General features: G+C 46.4%; 1 protein-coding gene across 1 annotated transcript in view; it reads right to left on the bottom strand.

Annotated features, from left to right (window-relative positions):
- LOC107191139 (dynein beta chain, ciliary) overlaps window positions 1-16664 on the bottom strand; it is a 29053-nt gene that overhangs the window by 8018 nt on the left and 4371 nt on the right. The window contains exons 2-18 of the mRNA XM_015580104.1: window positions 11679-11918; window positions 11123-11355; window positions 10756-11021; window positions 10024-10430; window positions 9395-9822; window positions 8787-9028; window positions 8442-8730; window positions 7791-8334; window positions 7347-7664; window positions 6825-7179; window positions 6190-6461; window positions 5755-6135; window positions 5163-5311; window positions 4082-4327; window positions 3463-3994; window positions 2831-3395; window positions 179-2572 (exon numbers count right to left, since the gene is read on the bottom strand). Coding sequence (XP_015435590.1) covers window positions 179-2572; window positions 2831-3395; window positions 3463-3994; window positions 4082-4327; window positions 5163-5311; window positions 5755-6135; window positions 6190-6461; window positions 6825-7179; window positions 7347-7664; window positions 7791-8334; window positions 8442-8730; window positions 8787-9028; window positions 9395-9822; window positions 10024-10430; window positions 10756-11021; window positions 11123-11355; window positions 11679-11918 — 7861 coding nt within the window. The remainder of the gene's footprint in view (window positions 1-178; window positions 2573-2830; window positions 3396-3462; window positions 3995-4081; window positions 4328-5162; window positions 5312-5754; window positions 6136-6189; window positions 6462-6824; window positions 7180-7346; window positions 7665-7790; window positions 8335-8441; window positions 8731-8786; window positions 9029-9394; window positions 9823-10023; window positions 10431-10755; window positions 11022-11122; window positions 11356-11678; window positions 11919-16664) is intronic.

The following is a 16664-nucleotide window of genomic DNA, read 5'->3' as shown; positions in this document are numbered from 1 at the left end:
TGAAATGCCTTATAAAAATAAAATATTTAACTTTTACAGTAAAAATACAGTTGCAATAAGTACAGAATTCCTTTCGTTTCTGGGAAACTATCGACAACAATGTAATCCTGGAGTCTGCAGACACCAAGAAAATCGTAGGGCAAGGGGTTAAATGAGTATTTTAGTAATCGATACCAACCTGTGTTCGACGTTCGACAAATGTTGCGACAGAAGAGAGGCATAGATCGTCGTCAAAGAGTCAGTATTTGGAAAACTGACAGCGAACACCGAGAAATGTCTTTGCAGTCTCGGATTGATCGTGAATGAACCAGCCGTGGGGTTCATACAGCTGACATACTGACAGTTATGGATATCCTTCAGTGTTAGTTTCGTTCTGTCGTACCAGTGACCGTAATCCAGGTGTTGACGAATCATAGTGTGAGGTTGAACCGTTCCGTAACCATCCACTTCAGGCATATTCATGTCGTCGACGAAGTAAACCAGAGTCTTGTTACCTGGCGGTCCATAGTTTCTGCCAGCTTTCTTCTCCAACGACTTCTCTAAGATCTTTTGCAGCATTTCTGAAGTTGTGTAAAAATTGAAAGGAACATTAGACACTGCATAGTTCTCGGGCAGTTGCAGAAGTTTCTCGGCTACGAGCACTGTCTTCCCGCAGCCAGCAGTGCCTACCAGCATCACCGGATGTTTCTCTATCATTAAAAGATCTAAGAAGTATCGAATCCTAATGGATTCGGCTGTGTAAACCAGGACCGCCTGCAACGGCATCTCTGGGTCTAATTCGAACTTCGGCAAACGTTGTGTCCACGGAACGAAGCTCTTCGTCTCGGCGTCGATGTAATAGTCGAAGACAGTGCCCTGTTGGGGAAATCGAATCTGCTTAAACTCGTTGGTCCACCATTTACTGAACTCCACCCGATAATCGACCGTCTGATCCTGAAACATGGATGATCCGAACGCCCACACAGCGGCAAACACGAAATAGAGCTCGTAATGTTCCTTCAAAAACTCGCTGCCGGTAAGTTCCGGCTTTAAAAGACAGTGAAGAAGATGACAGAGCATTTCAACGTGCGCCATGTCAGCGATAGGTGTGATCTTCTTGAATCTCGACCGCAGTGTCTCCAAACACGGAGGAATATACTTATCAAATAATATCACCAAACTGGACTTCTCAATCGGCGACGTTCTTTTCTCCACCCAGCTGGTGACGTAAGGATTCCACCCCAAATCCTGCGGATTTATGTACAGAATACCTGCTCGGGACACCGTGGCCGGTGTAGCCGTCCTCAGGTTCGAGATCTCGAAGAGTAGTCTCATCACAGGCGTCAGAGCTATCCTCTCGTTGCTGGCCAAAGTCAAAACCTTGTTATCGTCCATCACGGTGTTCAGAGATTCGATCCACATAGGATCAATATCTCCATCCAGTACAATCCATTTTGGATTCTCACCCCCTAAATTGGCCTGTTCTCTCATGATCACCGAGAACAGACCATCCTTCCACTCTCTGGTCGCTGGATTGATGATTCCGAAAAGTTCATCGTTGGTCACTGCCTTGGGGTTCAGATCATTGTACACGGGCTTTCGTTTCATGTTCTGATAGGTCCTAAACAGTGTCTTCCAGACCTGAGTCTTGCCAGAGCCCGCGATCCCAACGATGAACACCGAGTGTCTTACTTCGAGCAGTTCCTCGAGTTGAACGACTTTCAGGATGAACCCATCCTCCGGCTGAAGCTGTAGATCCGCGGCCGCTTGTTTCACCATCTTCTCGAACTCAACATCCCGTTTCCTGGGCACGTCCAACGCCGGAAACAAATCTGCTATTAGGCCCATGAAGACAGGCAGGTCGTCGGACACGACTTTTGGTATATTGAAGTCCCTGAGGGCTCTCATCAGCACTTGCTCCTCCGGCCGGCCCGGGTCTCCCCTCTTCAGACTTCCGGCGACGACGAGGACGGACTTTATCGCACGAAGACCCCAGTCGTAATGATCCTGCTTCGACAATAACTCCTTGCACAGTGTGTAGAGCGTGATGAACTTCCTAGCCAGGATCCTCGCGTCCTGGAAACCCTCCGCCACCAGCATGATCTCGCAGATCAACTCGAAATCCGGCACGACCATGGCGCAGGGCCTGAAGAGCGCTTTCAAATTCTCAGGAAGCTCCGTACGACCGGCGTAACCTGGATTCATGGTGATGAATATCCCCACGGTTGGCTCCAGACTGATCATCTCCCCCATGAAGTTAAATCGTTCTTTCTTGTCCCTGATCGCGTCCTGTATCGATTTCACTTGGACAGCGACCACCGACAGCACCTCGACGGTGATACGGTTGAACTCGTCGAAGCAACCCCATGCCCCCGTCTGAGCCAACCCCTTGTATATGTTGCCGCAGGATTTGTAGTCCATTTGCTCGGAACAATTGAACACGTAAACCATTATGCCCAGCGCTCTGCCCAGATCTTTCGTGGTCTCGGTTTTTCCGGTACCAGCGGGACCGGCTGGGCCTCCTCCCATGATCAAATGCAGGGATTGGGTTAAGGTTATGTAACACCTGTCCGTTAGAGGCGTTATGACCAACCTAGGCAAAGGAAACAAAGAGAAATTGTATCATTACCATATAACCGACGTGAAAACGAACAAAATCAATCTTTCTCCATGATAAAACCGTGAAAGTGCCTATTACAAATTCTCGCGTGCAGTCTATATAGTCTTCTGTGTTCCTTTTGAATAGCGTGTGCACACAGAATTTCACGAGTCACGTTTACACCCATTAACCGAGACGCAAAGGACCGAGCAGAATAAAATGAGCTTGTCGTGAACGCCTCGGCACGCTAACCTGGGAGTGTTTCCCAGGTACTCGTGCGAGTATTTGAACTGGGCGTCGCAAATATTAGCGAAGCAATCCTTCTCCTTCTCGTCCCACCGGTGACGTAGTTGACTCTGCCATTGGAACGCCTGCGACGTTTCCACTTTGGACTGCACCAGCTTCGCGACCACGTCCCTCGAGTGCACGTCGATCGTGCAGATCGTCATTACCTTCTGCCTCTCCTGTTTCGTGAGCTCGCCTATCAGCAAAGCGATCAGAATGCTCAGCTGTGAGATCTGTTTCTTCAGGTAATCCTTCAACGAGTTGTCGTAGCCCTCCTCCAATCTCGAGAACGCGATGTTCACATCGGTGGTCCACCAGATTTGTGTTCCACATAGTGACACCTGGGCTGGATAATCGAACAGCCATTGTTCTCGAGGTTTTTCTTCATACGCGACCACCGCCTCGCTGAAGTAGTGTCTTATGGTCACTCTCATCGCCCTCTGAAGACGATTCAACCACGCTTCGACCGCTCCCTCGCAGGTCATCTCGCAGTTCGCGAACTCTACGTACTCTCCGTCCTTCGCGAACATACCTTGAAACGCGAAAGAACGATCAGCATTACCATGAACATTACAGGAGAATCGCAAAAATTAATCTACCTAATACACGTTTAGACGCATTGTCAGCATCATCGTCGAACTTTAGTCTTGCCATCGAGTCGAACAGCTTCGTCAGATGCTTGGCCACGACTTGCGGTTGATTCCCGTTCGATAATATATCCAACAGGTCGCTGGACGAAACGAAATAAAATCGTGGAAATGCCAGACGTTTAGTTTCCAGATACTCCGCAAGTGCTTTCTCGCAAAGGACCAGTTCTTTCTGCAAAATATCCAAAGCGGTCACCAAGCCTTCCTTGTTGGTAGCCTCGACGACGTTCGGGGTTTTCGCCATCTCCTCCGTCATCAGCTTGAACTGTTTGTCTATTCGATCAAACCTCTCAGCGTCCACTGGCAGCTGTTTTCGTATGTCTTCGGAGGAGGTGAAAATACTCTCGAGATGCATCCAGGTCCGTTGCACCTCGAACCAGATCGTCGTCACTTGGTCTGCGATGCTGAGCTTCTTCTGCCAGCTTGAAACTTCCTCCAGGAAGTGAGCGATGAACTTCGAGGTGATCAGATTCTGTAGTTGCACCTATGACCATCGACAGATTCACTCTTTTACACCGTTCGATTTTCCTTCGAACGGAAAACAATGGCGAAACTTTTCTCTCTTGATCACCTGATTCTCTTCTAAAGTTTCAATCAGCTCCTCGCTGGCTCTGATCAAGGTAGCCCCGGTTCTTGCGTGGATCTCCTTCTCGAATTCCATTTTCGACCACGTGGCGTTTAGTTCCCTCATGTATCGTTCCATCGACATCTCTTTAACCGCCTTGTCCACGATGTTCTTCACTTCCTCCTCGCAGTCATGGAGATTCAGCTCCAACAGATCCGCCAGTGTCGTCGACTCGTCCATCACGAATCGCACCTAGAAACGGTAACGCTGTCGACCACCTCCAACGATTCGTCGTGAAACAAAGCTCGATAATAAGTAGACCATCGATAATTAAGCATAGCACTTGTAATCTAGTTCATAGAATTGAATAGGAATTTCTTCATTTTTTAGGACTGAAAGCAAATCGAAAGCTTTATCGAGCTTCACAGTGACGTTTTATGCATTTGTACAAGCTATAAATGCATTGAATCTTGTCTATGAATATATTTAAAATAAAACGTGGGGATGAAGCGAGGTGAGTCATGAAATAAATGAAGTGTTCGGTTAAGAACCAATTTATTCGATGAACACATGTATACAAGATAGAAAATAAATATGACGTTTCGTGGCTGCGATGTGGTACGAATTTTTACGCTGCGAGTGCTGCATGCACGGGTAACCTTGTACAATTGAACTGTGTATACTTCGTGACGCAGTGTTTCAGGTGCTCGTTTCTATTCTAACATCCAAGACACAGAGGGCTCGAGTAAAATGTAATCGTGCGCGTATTTACAGTGGACTTACGGTCATTTCTGGAGTCATGTCGCCCAGCTTCTGCAACACCGATAGCGTATATATACAGCGGTGCAACTACATTCTAGTGTTCTCGTGAATACAAGATCCTTTGAGAACATATTTTCCCTAACTCTCGTTCCCTAAACCTGTACTCGAATATTTTCGATAACACGAAAAGAATCCCTGACACATCGACATAGGAAAAATAATTTTTGTTACAAAAATATACATATATGTATAGACTTTACAAATATCTGTAATCCCAAATCGTGCTCCTCGCGTTTCTGAACCGTTCTGTGAACCCTGCCGGTACCTTAGTGCTATTCATCAACTGTCTCCAGTGTCTCTCCCTAATGGCGGGGTTCTGGAGCTCTCCGACAGCTCTCAGAGACGTCAGCATATTCTTCACGGTCGCCTCCAGAGACACGTACGTGTCCCACAGTCTCATCTCCTTGTCCAGGGCTAATTGTTCCAACGATCGCATTAAATTATTCATCGGTTTCTCTATTAATACTAAATACACTGCCTGAAACCATTAGGGGATAGCTAACGTGGGCGGTGCCCGCTGCAACCACGTTGAACAATACCTATACTATTAACACTAGTTACCAAACCAGTCAAAATGACTAACCAATACACTCTTACAACGACGATTAAAATGTTATGACAATACATTTTCTCAAATGTATTTGCACCTTCTATTACGATATGAAGAAATTAGTCAATTTCTAAATTTCTAAATTTCTAAATTTTCAAACGTTTTCCACGTTTATCCAGTAGTTCTAGTGTTAACATCTAGTTACATTTGTACCGAAAATGTTCAGACAAAATACATCGAATTGACGAGCAGATCGACTGCAATCCTCTAATTGTTTCAAGCAGCCAATGTCTCTCGATCCACCAACCCCGAATCTCTTTGGCGAACTTCTTGCACTCGATGTCCATATTCTCCACGTCGATCTTTCGCCACGGGGTCGTCTTCCAGCCCTCGATGCTACTTCTGACGATGTTCACGTAGTCCCAGAGCTGCTTCAGCATTCTCAGCTCTTTTCTGCACTGCCTCAACACCTTGAACTCCGGCACGATCACCTCGAACAGTGAGGCAGACTCTTGGATGTCCTTCATCTGTGTTTCCAGCATCAGAATCTCTTTGTGGCCCTCGTCCAATAATTCGTACGGGTTCTGGCACTCGTACTTGAAGAAATTGTAGCGTCGAAACGCCTCACGGTAGTGCGTTATCGTCGTGTCGAACGCGGCGATTCGTCCCCTTATTCTGGACACCTCGCCTGTGAAGTGGAGTCTTTCGGATACTGTTAAGGATTGATGGTAGAGAGACTCACCAGCCTGCAACGGGGCGACTTGCTGCTTCACCATAAGTGCCAGTTTCTTCGTGTTCGCCCATTGTTCCGGGAGCTCTTGGAGCAGAACGTTCACCTCCTCGGGAATGTCCTGGTCGTAAAACTTGAGCAGTTCGATCGTCTCCTCCAGCGGCTGGAACATCTCGTCCGTCGTCGGCTGTCTCTCTTTCACTTGTAGGAGGTAACCCATCACGCTTACTAGACCGACGTAGTCGCCTGGTTGAATAGGCTGCAGGAGGCCTTCGTCTGCTCGCCTGTTGAATTTCAGGATTTAATTCTGTTCCGTTATTTGCATCGAACACACTGCAGAGGATAGATTCAATTTAACTTTTGAAGATTCAACGGTTGCATACACAACTGTAATTGGAAATTTTTATAATATAGAGATAGTTTACTCGAAGAGGGAACTGAACAAAAAAGAAACTGTGAAAATATTGGGAAACTATGCTATAGAGCATTAATTAGTTATCGAATCCAAAGACGTTGATTTTAACATTTTTTTTTTTTCAATTTCGTAGCTTCAAGATCCATTATGTTTCCCAACGAAGTTGGGAACCATCTGCTTTTATCGATCGCTCGGAGACCGCGCTCCGTAAGAGAAAGGGAAAAGAAGCCACCTGATAAACGATCCCAAATCCGAGAGGCTGCTGGTTACGCGATCGACCAGATGTCTCTTGAACATGCTCGACCATTTGCAGACCATGTTCAGGACCGACTGTCTGAAGGGTCTCAGGTCCACCCTGAACCAGCCGCAAAACACTTTCGACGGTTCCATTTCCTCGATCTCGAGATAGAGGCCCTCGTAAAGGTCGATTTGCTCGCGGAATTGCTCCATTTTCGGCGGCGACCGTGTCGGCCCCTTGGGATCCTGTACGGCCACCATCTCCATTTCCTCTATCGTCAATTGTCGGCTATACTCGAGGAACTGTTGCATCACTACGTCCCTGTCGTCTAACCAGAGATAGGCGTATCCTGATAAAATAAAATGACGAAGGATCACACCGGTGTGACGTGGGAGGGAGAGCAAATGGGTTCGGCCCCACCGTTGGGTAAGCTCGAACAAAAGCATCGCGCCGTAAAGGAAACAGAACATTCTCGTAACAAACGAATACGTCGTTGGCTGTGTGTCTTTATCGTACCTTCGAAATTGCTACAGAACTCGGTGGCGTCCTCGACAGCGGTTGTCACGTTATTCAAAATTTCAATCTTCATCCCCTTTATATCTGGATCCTCTTCTAATTCCTCAGCGTATCCTGAGTGATCGTCTTTCAGTCTCGGCACCAGGGCAGCCATGCCAATTATATCGTTCAACAGACGTAGAATCAACTGGTCCAAACCGTCTGGATCGTCCGGTTCTAACGAAGGAACGTAATAGAGATCGGGCTCCCTTAGTTCCAACTTTGCCTCCAACAGTGATTCGCATTGTCCAACCGAATCCATGTTATCCACCAAGTAGCCTGAAATGAATATATATATATATATATATATATAGAGAGAAGAAAGAAACACAATTTAGTTCAGTATAGACCAAACAGAGGAGTAAGCCGAAAAGCTCGATCAACAAAAGAACCTAAGATAATAACCTAACGAGCATCCCACTGCTCTCCGAAGGGACTCCACAACAATACCGTCGATATACTCGACGTATCTTCGCCACGGTTCCTCCATTTCGTCGGAAACCTGGAAAAGCGACCTGTTCTCCCGTAGCAACGAGTGAATCTGTTCAGCGGCTCTCTCGATCTCGGCGTAACGTTTCGATACTTTATCCGGCCGTTCATCGAACGACAATAAAGCATCCCTACGACGATCTTTCCTCTCGATGAGTGGGATCCTTGTCCATGGTTCCAGGATCGCTTTGATCTTCTCGACGTTCGTCTGGGCGGATTTGATTCGTCTCCAGAGGCCCTCGACCAACGAACCGAGCTCCTCGATGTACAGGAGAACGCCGTCCGACTTCCAACATAATTCGTTCTCTCCACGCGACACGAGGGAATCGATCCTCGTTATCTCCTTCTCGATCAGCTGGAACTCGACCCGCGTACTGGTTTTACAGATATTATTGTACGAGTCCACCGTCGCTCCCAGCAGGCTGCGGAATTTCCGGAACGTTTCCACGTTTTCGTACACCTAAAAACAGGGACGATCGTATTACGATTTTAACGATATCCACATGTAGTGTCTGCTGAATTAAACAAGAGGATCGTTTGTCTATTGTGGATGAATATCTGGAAGACCTTTATAGCCGCATCGGGGATATCCGATCGCGACATTTGCTTCAGATAATTCACTTCCTTCAGAACAGCCAGAAGACCAGGATCGAAGTTCAGAAGTAACGTAGTGTCCCTTTCTCGAGTCAGAATGTTACGATTCAGGGCAACCTGGACGGTTTCTGGAACCGTTTCCGCCCATTCCGCGAACAGATCACTTTCTTTGTCGCTGAATATCTTTATCAGCCTCTCGTATCGCCTCTCTATATTCCGCCCCTCCTCGCTGTTCACCATCCTGGAACCACGTGAGCTTTTCCTTGGCATGGAGAACGTTGCAACGTTAAGTTGAAATCTCTGTCGAAAGTCACTCACGGGTGTTGAATAGCTTTGAAAGACTGGACCGGCAATTCGATCCGTTGCCGTAGCATGCTGGTAAACGTCAGCGCCGAAGCTAGAGGCGGAAGATTAATTAACGCGCCTCTGGTGCCACGATTGAACAGCACCTCGACGACCGTCAGCTCGACGTTCAAGAGATCCAGGATCCTGGTGTAACGGTCCGTGAATTGTTTGCTTATCACTGGCCTGTCGAGCACCGATCCGGCGATATTTATCAGCTGTAAAAGATCAAGTAAGACATCCATATGTTGGATTTCGAATCGCGGAATCGAGTGCAACACTTTCAAAAAATCTTGAAGAGGTTCGTTCAATCAGACGTGTCATAGGAATGTAATTGGAAGTGAAACGTTTCGGAGTTCTCCAACATCTGTCTGAATTACGTCTGAGCTAGGTCTGAAAATGCATAGGGTTTTATATCCGATCGCTCTGTGATAGGGAGAGGAGATCGGGCAAAATAAGGGCGACTAAGTTGTTTAGGTAACAGTGTAGTTATAGTTACTTATATAGTGGGTCATCCATATGCTCAGAATTTGCAACAGAAATATTGCTCTATTCCAGTTTTACGACAATGTAGACTTGAATACCTTGAAGACGCTCTCCAGATTGCCACAGTCGTCGAAAGCCTGGCACAGAATGGCAGCCAGTTTGCTGTCCAGATCGGTGATTGCCAAGTTAAATTTCTTGCAATCGTTAGCGAAGGATTCGTCGTCCGGTTCCAAGGCATCGTCAGCCCTGACGGTGAACGACACGAATAGATGCTGAAATTCTTTGTAGACATTAATGATCCTGGTGCTTAGGGATCGACCGAGTATGCCGCCGATTTCGATTTTCTCCAGCTTCGAGAATTCCATGACTGTGTCGAAGAGCCATTCTATGTCTGCCAGTCGCTTCAGAAACGCATCCAATCGACCAAATACCACGGTGGTGTTGAAGTTCCATGGCGGGGCGTCAGGCTTCATCGCTGGCATGTCTTTCCTCATCTCGAATTGACGCTTGAACTCCTCGAGCACCCCTGCAGGAGCAATTTAAATATCGTTTTAGAAACGATCGTTCGTCTTTATACTTCGGTCTCGGTTGTCACGATTAAGGGGCTGTGCTAGTGTGACGGCTATATAATAAGGCAATTTTTGGGAATTTTTTAAAGAACATCACTTTTAAGAGAATGAGGCAGTTCACTGCGAGAGCTCTAACCCCCCCCCCCCTACCCACCCACCTCTCGACATTTGAACGCGCTGCAGCGCCTCGTCTACGTCGCTCTGAAAGATAGATGCCGGATCGAGAAATCGACGGGCCTCCTGTATCAACAGGTTGCAAATCTGCCGTAGCATGATGATCACCTTCGAGGAGCTCTGATAGTAGGTGGATTTCGACCAGGCTAATCCGACCGAGTGTATCAGGCTGGCCATTAACGGCTTAGCCTCGGAGAAATCGACCTCCTCGACCGATTTGAAGCACCTAGCCAGAGGCGACAGATACAACGAGATCTCCTTCGCCTCCGCCATCGAGGACACCACGTTGTCGAACAGGGTACGGAAGCAGGGATAATACGCGCTGTCTGTTTTCTCGAGGATACTGGCCATTTTCTTCACGCGATCCTCTTGCAATTGGTCGTAGATATACCTAAAGGAAGATGTACACAAGAAGTGCAGTCACTGGGGATCCTTCTTCTTCGCCTAATATGATGAATTACTAACTAGTATAGTAAATCTTCGATGAATGTTCGAGGGCTCCTCGACACTGACAAGCAGAGGTCCCCAGGTGTATCTAGACTTTTAGTGAAGCTTTTAAATAAGCTGACTTTTTAATGAATTATATTGAAAATTGAATATTTTATGAAATATTTAATATTCGGTGCCGAGGAACTTGGAGTACTCATGGAATATTTACTGTAATTCATCCATTTCAAGTAGTAGATCAGTTTTACAGGTACTGACAGACTATCTACCTTAAATTCGCTATTCTAGCGGACCAATACTCCAGCTCCGTGTCGGGGGTGGGATTCTGTCCGTTTTCGAAGGCCGCGCCTGATTCCTGAGCAACGACGTCGTTCACCAGATACGCCCATTTTATCACGACACCCTCGATCGCGCTCTTCAGGTACAGATCGACGGCCTGTGGCCCTTCGGAACGGACCAACTTTTCCACTTCCGTTACCTTCTCCATTCCCGCTGGCATCGGGAGAACTGTTCTGCCGTTCACCTGTCCTTTCACCTTTGTACGTAAAAGAAAAAAGGACCTTATTCACACTGAAACTCAAAAGAACTAACAATTACGAGCAGTCTTGAGACTGGTACTGTAATCCCCATTATTACTTGGTACAGAGTACCGCGCAGAGAGTGAACATGTCTACAGATGTCCTGCACCGCGATTTCCGGTAGATCCTTGTGGTTCTCCGGTTTCGTCAACAGAGGAGCGAACACATTATCCACCAGAGTGGCCAACTGATCCACGACGCGAGACGATAGATCGCCTAGAATCAGCATCGAGGAACAAGCTTCCTTCTCCCTCGGCAGAGGTGTCTGCTTCACTTTTACCGCGTAAATACCTACATAGAATTCTACGTTAGTAGCACAGACTATACAGTAAATCCTCGCTGAGCGTTCGAAGGCTCCGCGGCACTGAATATGAAATATTTCATAAACTAATGGCCCTATGCGACTGAAACAAATATCATTGGCTTCAGAATTCCGAGCTCTGTGCTAAACCTCATTCAAAAGTCACCTGAGGACCTCTTCTTGTCAGTGCTGAAGACCCTTCGAACCCTCCTCGCAGATTTACCGTATATCCCCATCGACAAAGAAGCGAACGAATTTTTTTTTATTCGTCAAAGTATCGCCATTGAAATGCCCTATCATATTCTCCACTCACCCTTGGCCCTCTGGCAAGGTATAGGAAACGAGGAGGACGCGACCAGCTGCGCGTTCGGCGTCAGAACAACGAAAATCGCCGCGGGCAACGGATTGTCCAGGAAATCCATCACCGCGTTTCTGTACTCCTCGGTGAGCAGTAGCCTGCCCCATTTCTCTGGCTTCAGTTTTAACGATTTCTGCACGAACCCGCCGATGTACTCCAGCCGGAAGTCCGTTGGTCCGTCCGGTGTCGCCATTTCTACGTTCACCAACGACCGTCCGTATTGACTCTTATCGGGTATGAACGTCACGCGAAAAACGGGACATTTTTTACTTTCAAGTGAATCCTGACAGTGGTCGCGACACAAAGTAGGGACTAGTCCTGTCTCAGTACAGACGATAAAGGAAATAATTGATGGAAAGGGAAGGGGAAGGTGGGGGGAGGGTTAGGTGTGGTTAAACGTTAAAAATGCCAATGGTTCGGTGGCCGTCGTGCAAGCAGGTCAAGAGACCAGGTACCGACTGAACCCGGGGAAACGAAGTTCTGGCATTGGACGAATCGTGGTCTTTCTGGTTGAGCCTGCTCGTTGCCCTCCCTATTGTCATGGGACGCACGGAATATCACGGGCAAAAGCGACTGACATTGCACGCGATCACCGCCTCCCGCGTACTGGCAGGTACCTCCTGCTTTACTGTGATCCGAAGCACGATCGACACGCGAGTGTTTCCTCTTTATTCGTTCCTTAATGTTCGGTATTACGTGAAGTAACCAGAGTGATTGGTGTTAATTCTTTAAGTGTTTTATTTTGTTTTAAAGACGTGCAATTGTGTGCGTAATTATTGTTACGCTATGACGAGTATACTCGACAAGAACAGTGTAAGTGTATGTGCTTTCAAATTTAAATAATTTCTAATAAAGTGACAAAATTAATCTTGCAACTTGAGCGTCGTCTATTGTCAAAGAAAAGTCAGCGTTTTATCGAACAACTCTCGTACATATACTGCTGCATATTTCTTTTCTTTTCAAGTGATTTTGTTTCTTTTCTTTGTCCTAAAATATTCTGAAATAATATGTTTTGTGTTTTACCTAAATTTTACTTTAAATAGCAAATACAAATTTTGTTTGCTTAACGACGAACATACTCGTTATTAAATTAACATTGCTGTCTTTTCTTGACGAGTATACTCGACATAAACATCGAAAGGGTACAAAGTGAGAAAGTGTGGTGTATTCGGACGTTTAAGACCTCGAGGAATTCTTCGACGTAAGTGAAACTTTGCAAAAATCTTTAGTGTATCCTTTTGAAACTGAATTCGAACTATCCCAACTGTCTGAAAATTGTCTACAGCAGGGTGTTGGAAATAGTCGGGAGCTGATCGGGAATAATCCGTTTACACAATAGGGGGATCGTTCTGATCGATCGTACGCTCAATACAAGCAGATTTTCGGCCGACAAAGCAAGCGACGATGTCGTCGATTGTTCCGCGTTCGCGGACAATGCACGGAGGGCCGCGATCGTTCGAGAAAACGTCCGTTCCATGGTCGCTTGATCGCTTGCCAGGGACAAACGGTAACCCCGATCAGTTCGATCGATCGTCCGTAAAAACGTGGAAATTGCGCTGACGTAAAAATAGGAAAGAGAGGGGCCTCGTTACCGCAGCTGTTTGCCCTTGGACTTCAGCCAGGCTGAAATAACCCGCGACACTTTTCGATCGTTAGAAGCATTGTTTTGGTTCTGGGAATTAAGAGCGCGGTAAATTCGTGGGAGGATCGTTTAGAATCCTCGACGTGATGAACGACAGAATGAATTACGAATGAAATAGTGAATGATCTCAATTAACACTTCCAAGATAGTTGTTATTTTTAGTTATTATTGTCAATAGTACTGATCACTGGACGATCGTGTTTAACTCACTAGGGAACTGCGGTACCGTAAATTTCCATTTTTTTTATTAATTTCGCTGGCTTGTAAAGGACAGATCTTCGGGGTAAGATCACCCCATGAAGGTTAATTTGTGTTTTCCTGTATAGGTTTCTATGCTCTATAAAAGCGAGTAAAAAAATATAAAACTGTGTATATTTATTTCAGTTAACAGTTCCTTTATATCTACTATGGTTTTGAAGATATACAGGAAAATAAAGACACATTAACCTTCATGGGGTGGTTTTACCCTGAAGAACCAAATATCAGCAAGAACAAAAAATTGCCCGATGCTTTTATCGAGGTCCCCTACGAGCCTGCATAATCTTCGGTGTACCAAAGTTGCCTTATCGGCGAGTAGCCTCTATTCAGCAACAGACCCTCTGAAACCCTAATAAAAACGTGAAAACAGAAAGGGGGGGGGGTTGTAGCTCGAGTGACCATCTGGTGCTCTGTGCCCCGGGGGCAACTTCAGACGTTTCGAGATTCGCCGCCGGATCCAAACATCAGAACTAATTCCTCCCGACAGATTAGCCGTCTGCCGTTTCCCGAAAGGCTCGAGATTTTCCGGTGCTCGAGCATATACACGGGGTTTGAAGCAATCGTGTGCACGGCAAAATAGAGGACGTTGCGTAGCTTTAGAAAAAACGGCGCACGCCACGCACAAAGAGGGTTGGCCCGCGCGCTTTTCATTTCGCGGCTGCTCTTCGCCCTTCCGTCGAATTAGGAGGAAAAGAAAAACGCACGAAAGAGAATGGGGGAAAAGGGGAACACCCGGGCACCCTCGTGTGTGCTGCCGCGTCAAATTACATCAAACGGGCGGGCCCCTACGCGAATATTCCGGCCTCATGCCGGATACTCATCGCGCAAATTGGATCGACGCGAGCTGAAATCCAACGAGAGCCCGGAAACCGTGGAATCTCCTCGGCTGTGGAATCTCTCTTTCCTAATGTAAACGGACAAAATCACGGGGAGATTAAACGAGTTCCATCTGAAATCCAAACATCTGCTTTATCAACCACTTGGTGGTCGGTATCAGTTAATACCTATTAACCCTTTCATTCTCAAATTATTTATTTATTTAAAAAAGCAAATGTTATAGCCAACATTATTATGCATTGATCTATGTATAATAGTATGATCTTGAACTCTAATAATTTTGAATTCACTTCTATAATTTTTTCCACCATCTGATTCGTCTTTTGAAACCATTTAAATTACGTAAAAATGTTTTAAGTGAACCATCCCCTATAATTTAATATGGCTAACTACACTATAATATAAAGTGTACAAGAAATTAGAAGTTCACATGGATTCACATACATATTAATTGTAACATAAAAAATCTGAAATCCATCATTTAATGGGTTAGCTAGTTTTACTATTAAAAGACTATGGAAACCGTGGAATCTTATCGGCTTATTCTCCTTCCCGATGCAGAAGAAATAACACCGGATGATTAAAGTTCCATTTAAAATCCGTATGTTTGATCATGAACCACTTAATGGTCGATGTTAATATCCATTAAAAGACAATAAAGGGCGAAACAGATCGCGTCCTCGTCATCCCCGTCGATTAGTCCCTCCGCAGAAAGTGACATAGAAGCAACAGCCTTCTCTTAATTAATTCACGCCCGCGCTAGAAGCCACCCCTCCCTTTCTCCTTGCCAGACCACCGACGCTTCGTCATCAATCACTTTTCCTTCCGCCTGCTCCCCCGAATTGGAATCACCGAGTGGCGCGACAGCAAGGAAAGAAAAAAAAAACTGACACGCACACACACTCGTCGAGTCGGCTAAACAATTTGCACGAACCGAGGGTAATGATTTCGGACGTTATCTACCCTTAGGCGAAATTTGTCCCGGTCTCACCCCCTCCCCGACATTCGTCATCCGAGCGATGTTTCTTTATCGCGAGTCTCGCCGACGCGATCATCCAACGACCTTCGAAAGACGCCTTCAACGAACCCTCTTCCCTTTTTGCCAGACTCGTGGAAATTGATGGCCTCCAACCACGGCTATTTCAGACTTCGAAACGGCGCGCGCGCGAGTGCACCTTGTAGAGTGACTTCTTATTTAGGGAGCATTTGAACTCCGATGTCATTTTTCACGCACGATTCTCTCTTCGACACGTGAGAACACTTCTGCCCCGTGCTGTTCCACGGAAGGGAGAAGAACGATATTATTCCGTTTGTGAAGTTCAATCGCCGACGATTAGGAAACTGGCGCGAGGTTCGTGGCGAATCGTTGCGTTCGATTTTGCTGACGGTTCGCCGGATCGTGGGGGTAAGTTTCTTTAGGGATCCCCGCAAGAAAAAATTGATAATATCGTTTTGTTACACGGTATTATACACCTCGATCGTTCGTCATTCTTATCCGACCACGCGCTCCATTCGACGTGGCTCGAAGTCCACGGAGCTTTTGGACGAACACTTCCCTTCGGGAACGATATACATCTTGTTTTTAAAGCTTCTGGCTTCCTCGAGCTTCCACGTTTTTGAATGTAATCGACAGTCGGTGTACCAGTTTTTACGATAGTTTAGCAATCTAGTGTTAAATTCGTTGTATAAGTTGACGTATTATACGGGGCTGGTAAAAACTTGGGTACAAACGGACCCAATCAACCTCCTTCTCGGGGTTAAAGGAAAATATCGGGAAGTGAGGAAAAAGTTCGTCGATATAAACTAAGAATTGTGAAATGTTTTCACGTGATCCGGAAGCGTTCGGTGCGACAGAAGGCCGTTCCGGAGAACGGAGCCGAGGACAAATAAAAGTTGAACAGTCTCCATGAACTTCGACCCCCAATTGAGTGCCTTAGGTGGGCTGGGGGAGGAAGGATCGCGAGAAAACGACAACGCATCTGGCGTGATCCAACGGCGGAAAGTTTCCTACGGGGGGAACTTAAATCCTCCTCTTCGCGAAGCCAGGGGTGGCAAGATGTCACTCTGCGAGCTTGTACGCGCATACGTGGCGGACTGACGAACGATATTATGATAATCCGAGCATTGTGTATTGACACTACACTTGTAAAAACGTCGAGAGGGGCCTGTTAATAAGACGCAACCTTTAAAAATGGCTCTGCGCT

This window comes from Dufourea novaeangliae, unplaced genomic scaffold (genome assembly GCF_001272555.1).
Source record: "Dufourea novaeangliae isolate 0120121106 unplaced genomic scaffold, ASM127255v1 scaffold241, whole genome shotgun sequence".
Taxonomy (NCBI): Eukaryota; Metazoa; Arthropoda; class Insecta; order Hymenoptera; family Halictidae; genus Dufourea; species Dufourea novaeangliae.
Note: the sequence above shows the minus strand (reverse complement) of the source record. Positions and strands in the feature narration are given on the sequence as shown.